Source organism: Cupressus sempervirens, chromosome 1 (genome assembly GCF_028749045.1).
Source record: "Cupressus sempervirens isolate cs-2001-9-10 chromosome 1, ASM2874904v1, whole genome shotgun sequence".
NCBI lineage: Eukaryota > Viridiplantae > Streptophyta > Pinopsida > Cupressales > Cupressaceae > Cupressus > Cupressus sempervirens.
In genome coordinates, this window is record NC_143118.1 from 220,334,873 (window position 1) to 220,349,127 (window position 14,255).

A 14,255-nucleotide genomic window follows, 5' to 3' on the forward strand; every position below is an offset into this window, starting at 1 on the left:
TCACGAGCAATAACTTTTCAAGAGAGGAATTGTATGTTCGATACTCCATATCAGATATTCAGTTACTAATATGTTATGTAGTGGTACAAAACTCACATCAACAATAATTTAGAGGAATAGTAGTGATTCTAGAGAGAGAGAGACAAAGTCCCAGACATCACCTCCCTGAGCCATGTTGGAAAAGGTAATAGAGATACTTGATCAAACACCACAGATGTAGGGCAATGAGACACATAAGGAGCCACAATTTAGATTGGATGTGGTTGGGTTTGATACTGTGGTGACGATGAATGTCGCATTGTTGGTCATGCCAGCTAGAGAGGGTTCTGTGGTTAGAGAGGTACCTAGCTTGGCATCTTTGTTGAAGGGTTTGAGGGGCTGTTTGGCTTAATGATTCAACATTACACCAGGCACACGTGGATCTACTATACTCTCACCCATGAGAGACGCACCTCCTCCTGAGGATGGAGAGTTAAAAGGAGAGCCTACCATGGCCATTGCACCTAGACCTGAGGAAGGAGGATGCCATCTATTGGAAATAGGTGAGGGGTTACTTGCAATAGAGACTTCTTAGGCTATGGTAGAGGTTGTACATACATCACTTAGTACATAAGAGCAACCATCTACAAAGCCATTTAGAGATAGCCTTGACAAGGATGTAGAGGCATATCTAGCAAATTTGGTGGCTCAAGGCCGCTAAGCGGTGGAGGCGTACTTGGGAGATATGGTAGCTCGAGGTTGCTAGGTGGTGGTCTCTGCGTAGGCTCGAGCTTTAGAGGTTGTGTTTTGGGAGTTGGAGCATGTGCCATAATTGATGAGAGTAGGGTGTCCTGCTGCATTTTCCACCTTCTTTGAGGCATGAAGATGGTTAGATATAAAGACTCTAGAGATGTTACAGGATTGGACTGTTGGGGAATTAGTAGTATGAGCCGAATAGACCTTTACCCATGAGATTGTGTAGGTGTATAGAGATAACTACTATGCTCGGAGACGTAGTGATTCCAGTAGAGCGATCTACAATAGCAACGGAGTGGGCTCGAGAGGAGACGGTTACTTGACTAGTAGCAATGGAAGGGGACTTGGCTAGTCGATAGTCAGTCTGGTAGACAAAGAGAGAGGAGCTCATGGCTTAGATGGAGGTGGTTAAGAGGGAAAAGTACATGTTAGAGACCTTGTTGGTTTAGGTGAAGGAGTCCAAGGCGAAGGTAACGGAGCTAGTAGATATTGCCATGATGTTGAAAACAATGTTAGAGGTACAGGTGCAAGTAGAACAAGATTTGGAGGTGCTGACCCAACAAGTGTATGAGTTGTGGGCACAATTGAACCCTTCAGCATCAGAGCCAACACCTTTAAGGATGCTCCCTCAGCCCCCTTCATCTTCATCTTAGTTTTTATTCTTGATGTGTGTATAGTAAAAAACATTGTCTCCATTTTGTTGTATGTCGCTTGTACACTATTTTTTTTTGGGTAATGATGTTCGTAAAATTGTATTATCTTTCAAGAATAGTTAAATATGTGTTAGGAAGTTATTAGTTACCGAAGGGCATTATGATGCCACGGTTGAGTCGCAACCCTTCAGGTAGTATATGTATGCTTTGTCATTCATAAGAAAGGCATTGGATATTATCTCATCTCAGTTATGATCTTGTGTTGTATTGTCATGTGATGTACTTGAAGGCATTAACGGAATATACATTTGTGGTTTCCTAAAACATTTGCAATTGCTTCTGTGTTACACTTTCTTATCAGTACTGTAGCATGTATCAAACCAGTTTACTATAACCAGTAAAATAATGAAAGGAAATGACTATGCAATGAATCAAAACATGTATAGCTAAATGATATGACAAAGATAAGTTTATTGTTTGTTTCTCAGATTGAAATGACAGATTATAGACCTATTATCAGTCACAAATCAAATTGTTACAATTCAATCCACAGGGTTTAACACAATATAATCGACATGTATCATAACTGGATGTTAGCTAGCTGTTGTAGGCTAATGCCAACCACTTTGGGACTCGTAAATGACCACTTTCAGGTCTTATTTGAAGTCTGATCTGCAAAAGCAAGACTGATACGAGCTGCTACAGGTTTGATATGCATTTTGTAGCCATTATATTTACTGCCATGCATCTGATATGTACTGTCCAGCCAAAAACCCCTACAGGTTATATTCTCACTGAATAATAGCACAGCAGGCTGGTGTTGCTGCTGAATGATGATGACATAGGTCCAAATGTCCCAGATCTGCAGCTAAATGGTGAATTCAACCTGCTATTATAGAAATGTCTGATTTGCCTCACAATGACTTCAAACGTGCATAAGAATCTCTCCAATGAATCTCAAACAGGAACCCTAAGTAAATTCCCCTCAACTATGAACTGGGTTTTTTGTCCTTTGAAAATCTGATCTACTGCTGAAAACCAAGTTGCTTCTGTCGAAATGAATCATGGAATAATGAAATGGCTTCCCTCAAAGTTACTTTATTCTCTCAGAACCGTAATTTGATATTAGGGTTGCCTTCCCATTATTTTCATTCTCTCCTAGATACATTATTTTGATTTTTTAATCAAATTATTACCTCTTCCCTATGCACCCCTTTTATTATTTTTAAGTTTTTTTTTAAAACAACTTTTGTTATGCTTCCTAGCCAATGTCCTATGGTGGTCCCCTTAATAATAATATTAAGAGAGCACTTTATTCAATTAAATAGGATTATTAAATTTACTTTACTAATCTAAATTTATTATTGAATTCAACACTTAAACTCCCAAATTGAAAACTAAATGTTGTCACTAGTCCAAGTGATGAATGGATGTGGCTATGCAACTGGCTGTCTCTTCCTAAAAAGTAGGGATCCTCCTTAAAAATGGAGATGGTCTTTGATCTGCATAAAATGCTCATAAGCACCCCTTCCTACTGCACTCTCTTTAGATTGTCAACAAGTCAACTAGCAACCCAACCCTTAAAAAAGGAACCTCCCTATAAAATAGGAGCTGCGATCAAACCTCCCTAAATAGTCCCTAGGGTCCCTACTGCATCTTGATCAACTCCTAGTGAATCCCTAAAAAATAGAGCACCCTCCTAAAATTTAAGAGACTGGCTCAAACTATCCAAAACAGCTCACAAAGCCCCCGTAGCTCCACAAGCTTCGACATGGGCCCCTTTCCACTCCACTGGCCTATGGGAACCTGATATAGGCCAATCTCTGCTCAACTCCCTGTCACCTAATGGAGGGGACATTACAACATGTCTCACTACCTAGTACAGTAATTAATTGGATCCCACCAAGAACCCAAATTTAATATTTTTGCAAAATAATTCACTTACTAGTATGGCAAAAGTTATATAAAAGCTTGATATGAAGTGAAAAAATGAAGTAGAAAGCATACACATGCTATAGAGTATCCACATTTCATGCGAGCTTTTAGTTGAAACAAGAATCTGTTTTTTTGAACTTCTAGCGGTTGCCAATCGTTGTTTGTTCTACTTGTGATTAATTGGTTCTCAACAAGAACCCAGATTTATTATTTTTGGAAAAGAATTCACTTACTAGTATGGAAAATGCTATATAAAAGCTTGATTTGAAGCAAAAAATTGGAGTAGAAAGCATACTCATGCTATGGAGTATTCACATTTCATGTGAGCTTTTAGTTGAAATGAGAATCTGTTTTTTTTGAACTTCTAGTGGTTCCCAATCTTGGTTTGTTCTACTTGTGCTTTAAATACATTGAGTTGCTCAATTGGTATATTGTATGCCTAAACTTTGCTCCTATTGATGGTTTGGTCTAAGAACAGTTAGCACATTTATAAATATTCTAAACTCAATGGTGCTGTTATTCTTCTTGTGACTTCTGGATTTATCTTGATAATCTGAATATTGAAGTGCCATTTCCTTGAGGTTTTACTGCACTCAATTTTACTTTTCTTGTGTATTGTCTTTTTTATTTCTGTAAATGGGAAAATGTATGACTAAGCAAGGGTGCATTACAGGGAAAGTGGAGGCGAGTTTCTATACGGAAACTATTGGAGTGAAGTTGAAGATCTTCGAGCTGTAGTGCTTTATTTCTCAGGAAAAGAGCGTAATATAAACACTATTATTGGACACAGTAAAGGTGATTCCTTGTAATGTCCCCTGCTGAGACTTTAATTTAATTATTTCTCAATTTACTTTTTGCAGAATTATTTTGTAATGTCCCCTACTGAGACTTTGATTTAATTATTTCTCAATTTACTTTTTGCAGAATTATTTCATATATTGTGTGTATTTCTCCTACTCTGAATGCTGATTTCTCGAAGTTTCTATTCTATACCATTCTAAACGTTATGTCTTTTCATAATAATTATATTATATTGATTATAGAATTATATTAATAATAACATATATTGTATTAATTATATCAATTATATTTCTTTATTAATATTAATAATATAAATTTTAATATAATTGCATAATATATTTACTTTAGATATTACTAATCTAAATATTATGCTATATTTAATTCTCATATTTTAGTAGTAATATATTATGCAATATTATAGTATGATTATAATAAATCATAATTTTATTATTATTTTATTGATTTATTATTTATCTATATTATATGGTACTAATATTGATTGGGATATCACAGTCCTCCCCTCTCAAATTTCGCTTGTCCTCAAGCAAATCATTTTAACATAACTTTTCTTATAGAACCATCATACAAAGCATATAATTGGCTGCAAGAGGATTTTAGCATACATCATAATGCATGAAAACACAAAGCATACATGAAGAAGACATGAATGCATGTAAAGACAAAGCAAACACATGAAAACATGAAGCATACACATGAATGCATGAAAACACAAAGCATACACGAAGAAGACATGAATGCATGTAGAGACAAAGCAAACACATGAAAACATGAAGCATACACATGAATGCATGAAAACACGAAGCGAAAATGATGTAGACACATAATATAGTTCACTAGAGTCAAGAAGATGATTTACAAAATTTACTTATTCGATAAAATCTTGCAACCACAAGTGATCATGGTAAATTACTCCAAGATGATCTCATACTAAGTCCTAGAGCGGAACTTTGCTCCCCTTGGCCTCAGTGGTGGTGTTTGCACATCCATACGAGGATGTTTATTTTATTTTGATCCTATTATCATTCTTAGTTGAGAAGAATACTTAGGATGTAAATAGATTGTTTAGGCACCCAACTCAACGGTCTTCCTCAAGGTTTCTGTGGATCCAAGCCCTTAAGCCCATCTTGGAATAAACTCAAGGCAACTTGATCCCATCTTGGTCATTCCTCAAGGCATCTTATGGGGATGCTGATCCTTGCCCATCTTGGGATAACCGATTGGTTGGATTAGCCTGAATTCACCTTTGTTCTCTCTCTAAGGCTACCTTTATAGGCAAGTAATAAACTATATGTGAATTGAAAAGGTCATGATACTAAATTAGGAAGCATGTTGAGATACAGTAGGGTGTTTGTAACCAAGTGTCAACAACCTTCCTCAAGGTTAATGTGGATCCAACCCTTAATCCCATCTTGGAGTAACCTCAAGGCAACTTGATCCCATCTTTGTTAATCCTCAAGGCATCTTGCAGGAACGTTGATCCTTACCCATCAATTGGATTTAAATAGTCCTGCGCTATATCTTGTTCTTCTAATTCAAAGCAATAACAAGTATGATTTTATGCATCAAATTAATATTAATAAGTCAAATTGGGGAATTAGAGCATCTACTATGTATATTTATGTTCTTACATTCATCTAGTTATACTAGATGAAGATAATTATTGGTATGGGAATTCCCTTAAAACCTTTTGATGGCAAACTCACCGAACTACACCACAAAAATTCCACTTGAATTCTGCTGAATAATTTCAATCGCTCATTAACTATGTTATTGTTTTCAGGATCTCTGATAGAAATAATAGTAGAGATAATGCTAACTGTGTGTTTGAATGTGCAGAATGGTATTCAATCTTGGGATTAAATAGTAGTAGTGCTAGATATGACTTTTGTAATAGTGATTTGTAGGTTGCTTAAGATTAGTCTTCTTCTTTCATCAGATCATAGATAAGTTGAAGATACAAATGAATACAGTTAATTCTGCATATAATACTATAGTGAACAAGATAAATGAATAAGTCGCAAGGTTGGAGATGCCGGTTATTAATGTCCATTCTCAGTGACTTGTATGACATATATATAAGTGGTAGAAAGTCATGATTCTGAAGAGTCATGACTCTACGTGGGCTTTCGCCATGTAGGGTCATGCCTCTTCGGAGGCATGACATAACATATCTTAATCAACCAAATAGATCATAAGGAGCTTAAACACAAGAAGCCCGATGATAACATAACTGCCGATAATAATATGGAGCCCAATAATACTGGATTAGATAGCTGCTGTTAATCATATAATACACATTCATTACTACATATACATAAGTATATATATGTAGATATGATAATCGGCAGCAATCCAATTCATCTATAAGCGCAGATCAGTATATTAGATAATCAATGTTTTACTTACGCTAAAACATTAACACTCCCTCTTTAGCAAGGGAGACGTAAAACATCATTAGATTAGAATCAAAATCATTATGTAATCAACACAATGTATATTGGAATCTCTTAGCAACATAAAATATTTCCTGTGATCTCTACTTGCATTAGAGATGCTCATATAATCTCTACTTGCACTTAAGCAATGTCTAGAGATGCCCATATAATCTTTACTTGCACTTAAGCAATGTCTAGAGATGTCCATAGTGATAAAAATTTCATAATCTCTACTTGCACTTAAGCAATGTCTAGAGATGTCCATGACACACTCATGATCTCTACTTGCACTTAAGCAATGTCTAGAGATGTCTATGATGATAGGTCTATCATTTGTAAAATCGTCATCTTACAAAGATTACCTTCTGTTTGTTTGTTATCATGGTGTCTGAAAAATTCCAGTCCAAAGATCCATGATAACAGGCCTATCATATGTAAGATTGTCACCTTACAATGATTACCTTCTATCTATATATGTCAATGAAAGATCGTCACCTTTCATTACATATTTGAAGCAAGAATTATATAATTAAATATTCAACATATCAAGTTTACCTTTGAAATGTGTCAATTTAACATTTCCCTTAGAACTTCTCCTCATAGAGACGATATCATCCACAAGGGATTGCATTTCAAAATTTCTCCCTGTGAACATCGATCCTAGGAAGTTAGGTCTTTTAGTTACTTCCTCATAAATTCTTGTTACCCAAGGATGCCTGTCGAACTCACTCTGAATCAATTGCCTAATTCATCACTTTGCATACATAGGAGTAGGCCCATCACATCATGTTTGAATTAGGAGTCACCCACATGTATTTCTGAACTCCCTCTGAGTATCAATCTTTTAAGCTCCTATGTTACCTTAGAATAAGTATCATACTCCCTCTCAATGTAGAAGAATCTCATAATCTCAATCATTAAGGATGTTTGCTTCAAGAGCCTCACTTTATCTATCTTGATCATCAGGGTCTTTGGAGCTCCCATTATTAGATTTAGTCTGCACAATATTTGATAGCATATGTAAAGTACCAACCTTCCTTTCCTATAAGAATATCCTCAGACATAAAGGAAAAGATCAAAGAAAATAATCCTTATAGTATGTAAAGAATTACAAATAAGAGAGAAACTATAAATTAGATAAATACAAAAGATAAGAATACTTATTTGCTTAAGAAGATTCAGAAATTGTCTTCTTAGATTATTTGAGAGCATTTTCCTTTTAATGAAGGTTCAAGTGGGAGTAAAACATTAACTATTATTCCCCCGACAATGTAAAATTCCCACTCATACTTATATTGTTTAGTATCAAATATGATGACTTCTTTCTAAGTTTGAAAATCTAAACATTTGTTTAGCATAATAGTAGAAGCGAACACAAACTTGTCCACAACACACCAATATCTTGATTGAGTATGATTGTGCAACAATTCATTTGTCAAGTATCATTTATCATTTATTTTAAATGGTTCAAATGAAGTCACCACTTTCATATGATGTACACAAGGGGTGGACCCATTATGATCACAAGGTTGCATGAATTATAGGCCTCTTGACTGTTACAATTTATCAATTATTTAAGATTCTATCACAACATGGTTTACTCCCTCTGGTTTAATAAGATCAATATTACTAACGATTGATGAGACCATATCCTCTATCTGTTCCCTCTCTTTCCAGGTTGCCATAATACTCGAGGATAATTCTTGTTCACCTTATTACCCTTCTTGTCAGATAATGGTTGGTATCTGCAAGAGTCTACACATTAATGTTCTTGATACAAGTTGCTCCAATGAAATGTCCATAATGGGAATGAACCATTGATTAAGGTAGTTATACACCCCCTTGCAATGTAAAATTCCCATATTCTTTATTTTATAGAGTTATCAATGAATTTGAATCATCACTTCCACTTGTAGATGAATATCCATTGTTATATTCCTATTCAGTTGCCTAGGGATGGCTCTGGGTGTCAAACAATAATGCCCACTAGATGCTTTCTTCTATTAAGCTTAGTTCTCAATCAAGGTGTAATGCTACTCTAAGTTATTGTCATAAATTATGTTCCCATGTTATGCTCACCATCATTCTAGGGTTTGAATTAGGGGTCATAAACATAAACTTTGACTTTGTCCTTTGTTAGAGTGGGGTGGGAGAGACCATTCCACCTTTGAAGTATCTCATTCTTACCCTTTTATTTTGTTTTCAAAAACATAAAGCAATTACTTTGTGAAATGACAAAATTTTATATTCTTGAGAACCTTCCATATAAGATTTTCCTTAAAAGTAGAATTTTAGAATATATTTGCAAAATCACAAAACAAAATACATTTCATAAATCAATAATAATAGAATAGTGCTTTTAAAATATTCTTCTAGAAAGCACATTATCCAAATGTTGTACGAATATTCCCATTAATTATAATTCATAATTTCTTATAGACAAGAAAATAATATTTGGTGACAATATTATAAATTTTTATAATATTTGAAATTAATCTTTCCCTCTTAGAAACAATATTAGTCTTTGTAAATTAATATTATTTAAATAATAGATCTCTTTTGACAATATATCTAATGTTTTAAATTATATAAATTGTCATTACATCTATTCACAATAACTATATATAAATGAAATAAAAGTGAATAATAAAACATACCTTATATGTTGTCATTTGACTTACCTTCCTTTGATTAAAACCTTGCCTCTTATAATTTTATTTTTATTTACTTTTATTAATTCATTATTTCTCTGATTTGTGCTTCTAATATTCTCAATTATTTAATTTAATTTTAAGAACATTAAATATATGATTGATTTCACATGATATCAATACCTTTCATATATAACAATAATATATTTACACACCATAACATTTAATATCTTATATACAACATAATGTTTTGAATATTCAAATCATTGCCTTTAAACATTATTTTATATAAGAAATGTATGTAATACATTCTTTTCATTAGATGAAAACAAAAATTTAAAAATAATAACAATTTCAGAAACTAAATATATTTATTAGTTTAATAATGTATTAAAGTATACGTTACCTTAACTTACCTATGGAATTGGTGCCCAAATTATTTAATCACTCTTCATATACCTTCACTCCACAATCTTCTTAAATTTTATAAAGCACTGACGATTAGGTTTAGGGTTTCAATAATGCTCATCCTTCTATATCATCATGACATTGGATTGAAAGTGTACGCTATCCAATCATTTATACAATTCATGCATGTGCAAACGATATGTAATCAGACTGCATTAAGTGATTACTCACACGGTCTAGTGAGAAGACTCAGCTATATAATTTAAGAACAGATGTAATAGTTATCGATTATTTACATCCAAAATAATCACCCATGGTCGTTGTATACAAAATCATCTTCCTTTCATGTACGGGCTTTCAATTGACTTCATATTCCAATTATTCTGTAATGATTAATGAGTGCTTGGTCGCGTGTTTGATATTGGACGTTGTTGACATAAGAGTTGCTTCATTTATTTCTGCACTTGGAAGATCCCAATTTTCCATTGATCAAGCACAAAGAATACCATTCTGTTTGGAATATGTCACAAGTCTCTCAAACTATATCTCCTTCTCCTTCAATATGACCTTTGCTTGAAAGAAGACCTTGTTTGTCCACCATTCCTTTGAGTATTGGAAAGCTGCAAAATCTGATTCATTCTGACCACTGCATTGACTATGTTTCACCATGAATTTTAGTTTTCCCTATACAGTGTTTTGTCCGTTTGTCTTCTTGCCTGAATCTTTCCATTTTCTATAATTTCTTATCAGAATGGCTCTGATACCATGTTATTGTTTTCAGGGTCTCTGATAGAAATAATAGTAGAGATAATGCTGACTGTGTGTTTGAATATGCATAATGGTATTCGATCTTGGGATTAAACGGTAGTAGTGCTAGATATAACTTTTGTAACAGTGATCTGCAGGTTGCTTAAGATCAGTCTTCTTCTTTCAGCAGATCGTAGATAAGTTGAAGATATACAATTAATCCTGGATATAATATTATAGTGAACAAGATAAATGAACAAGTCGCAGGGTTGGAGATGCCGGTTATTAATGTCCATTCTCAGCGACTCAGGCATATATATAAATGGTAGAAAGTCATGACTCCGAAGAGTCATGACTCTACGTGGGCTTTGCCACGTAGGGTCATGCCTCTTCGGAGGCATTACATAACATATCTTAATTAATCAAACAGATCATAAGGAGCTTAAACACAAGAAGCCCATGATAACATAACTGCCGATAATAATATGGAGCCCAATAATAGTGGATTAGATAGCTGCTGTTAATCATATAATACACATTCATTACTACATATACATAAGTATATATATGTAGATATGATGATCAGCTTCAATCTAATTCATCTATAAGCACAGATCAGAATATCAGATAATCAATGTTTTACTTCTACTGACGCTAAAACATTAACAAACTGTGCTTTATCTCTATTTGTTATTGTTTGATGTCTTGATATGGAATGCCCTTCTTTATAGTCTGTATATGATCGCTCCCATATTCATAGTTTATGCTCAATAATGTTTTGGATGTGTCTTTATTGTTCTCCCTCGGTTTCTTTGTTTTGGTTATTATCACTATCATATGGTTAATTCAAGTTGCTCAGAAAAAAGGATTGCAACATTATTGTGCCTGTGTTTTTTCAGTTATGAGAGTATTTTTTTTGTAGTATACAAGTGGAAAGGAAGACTTATTTATAAGTTATTGCTTTTGATCAGTGTATGTTCATTAAGCAGTTAAAGTGAACCATTCTGTTCGTTATTAATTGTGTTTGGTTAGAGTTTGAGACTAGTTTAAATAAAAGAAAAACTAGTCTTATTGATTGAAAGTATTGAAGGCTTCAATCATAAGGTAGAACTAGTGTATTGGCTTTGAGATTGAAATAAAGGAAATAAAGGAATAAAGGTTTTGAGTTTCCCTCGAGCTGGGGGAGTTTTCCCAGGATAATTGAGCAGTGTTTTATGTTATTGTGTGTTCTTTGAATTCATTTTTGTTGCATATCTTCATTCTGGCTCAAAAGTTAACATCTTAATCTATATCGGGTTGGTTATATTAGTAAATGCACTAATTCATTGTTGAGACTAGATTGTCTTCATGACTTTTCATAAAGGTATTAGTTTAATAACAACGTAATGTTAATCTTAACAAGGATTATCTTATTATCGATCCAGTAGACATTCAAATCTTGATCGATCATTGTTTATGATATTGATTGTTAATTGATCACTGTTTATGATATTGATTGTTAATCAATCACTAAATTCAAACATTGGTCCTCCCTTATAAATCAGTTTATATAAATGTCTAAGATCGATAGGCCAATTAAACATTTATTTTATCCAGGTCAGCTTGAAGAATCCTACCATAGCAACAACATCATTAATCCTCCCTCTTAGATAGGAAGAATTCTTCTTGATATCTATGTAGTGATATCCACCATGTCTAGTCCTAGAGGGTGGGTCCATCATGGCTACTCATATGAATTGAAATGCAAATGAACACAAGTACTCATCATAGAATTAGTCAACGTGATTATCTTATCATAACATTCACCATGGCTACTCCTATAGGGTGGAACCACCATGACTACACCCATAGGGTGGGATAAAGGATTTCACTTCAGACTTCCTTCTCACAAAGAAGAATTCATTAACAAGGGCTTGCACCATAAACTTCTTCCTCACGAAGAAGAATGCATTAACAAGAACTTGCACCTCAAATTTGTCCCTCAGTACATCTCAAGGAATCATTAATAATACTGAGACACCCTCTCAGCTCAACTGAAGAGCTTTCCTTTTCTCCACATGCTTTGTTCTGTCATGAAACATAGGATTGACAGAAAGTTTCACAAAACTTTGGTTATGATAATTAATGATTGTAGGATCCAATGATTGTCCAAACAACCCTGCAAGAATCTTTCGAAGTCTCAGTTTCTTGATGTTTTGTAGCTTCAGTCGGATAAACTGATGAGACAATACTCTACATACACACACACACACACACACACACACACACACACACATATATATTTGTTATATATGAGATATAATTTATACATATTTATATGAGATATAAATTTATATATATACCTAAGTATTATTATGTGAGAAATTAATATAGTAATGAATCATGGAAATCTTATATATATATATTTAAAATTTATTATTATATTAATTAACTAATAAATGAATAGACATGTCCCATGAAGGGACATGTCACTTCTTGGCTTATGCTCATTATAAATGCAAGGGGTTGTCTTCTTTGTAAAGTACATATTTTACAGGCAGTGCCAATACCTTTGCAGCAATCTTGATAACATTAACATGGTATTAGAGCCAGGTTGGAAATGAAAATTGACAATGGCCATTGTTTTTGAAGGCAAATAATCCTTTTATTGTCTGCTATAGAAAAGGAATTACACGTTCGAAGGGCACCACACATTGTGGGTGGAAAAAGGAAAATAAGAATGACTTTAATTGGACCTGCGATAAACCTGGTAGAAATCGCCATTTGTGGGAATGGGTGGCAGAATTCCAGGTCAAGCTTACTTGCTGCATTTGTTACATAAAGTTAGTCTGGTGGATGTCTTAGATCAATTAAGGAAGAAAGAACAAGAAGTTTTCTTATAGTCATTACAGATAAATAAGCATTGAATTTTTGTGAAAGAAAAGGGAGGAATATCTATCGTGTTGGTATAGTCTATGACATGAGTATCATATATAAGGCACATGGAATATGTCTCTGATCCACAAGTCCATCGGCAAAGAGGAGCATTCATGTGTAGGTTAGAGAACGAGTTCATTACATCATTGCAATGTGCAAGCATCTAGAGGTGGTTTTTCCAAAAGCCAAAAGTCGGGAAATGAGATTATAGATAGGAATGATTCACGGACTCAGTCGTATGTGTACCATTTTAGTTATAATTTCAGAAGAGCATGGAATGGAGGGACATTTACTGTCTATACTACCTAAATTATAGTAGAGGAAATTGAAAACAAATTCGACCATGGAGAATTGAGAATCCTACTGTGGTATTGCTCAGTTGTTAGAGCATTTGACAAGTATTAGTAAATAATATGGAAAGAGCAAATAACAGACGTCCAACATCTAAACCACCACATTTTGCATTACATACAGAAATGAGCGAATAAGAATAAAAAGAATTGGATTAATTAAAAACAATGAATTCAATTCGAAAGGAGAAGCTCCAATCTGCATTATTTTGTGAACGAGTAAGAGGAGGTCAAATTCACTTAGCATGTGGGAGAGGTCATTATATTGTCACCATTCCAAGACCCTTTCTACTTCGATTGAAAGACTGCCGCAATGAGTAAATATAAAAAGACATAAACGTCCTTAAACACGCCACACAAGTCATAGACCTTGCGTCGATAGTGGAGAAGTGATTACATGCGAATGGGTAAAATATCATTTGGTAAGTGTAGTTAGTCAAAGTACGAGGGAATAAATGAAATATCCCAAATAAATATTTGCTTTGCTGCTGCTATAATGTTCAATTATATAAATTATATTTTCCTGTAGATTTTTCTTTGATCTTATAGAGCTAAACGGAAGTTGCGGAAGAATGTTGTTTCTTTTTGTATTTTTCAGAATAT

At 34.0% G+C, this 14,255-nt stretch overlaps 1 protein-coding gene across 1 annotated transcript in view; it reads left to right on the forward strand.

Moving 5' to 3' along the window:
• The window catches only part of LOC149576941 (putative uncharacterized protein YDL057W), a 280,773-nt gene that overhangs the window by 125,830 nt on the left and 140,688 nt on the right, over nt 1-14,255 (forward strand). The window contains exon 4 of the mRNA XM_089821098.1: nt 3,997-4,118. Coding sequence (XP_089677224.1) covers nt 3,997-4,118 — 122 coding nt within the window. The remainder of the gene's footprint in view (nt 1-3,996; nt 4,119-14,255) is intronic.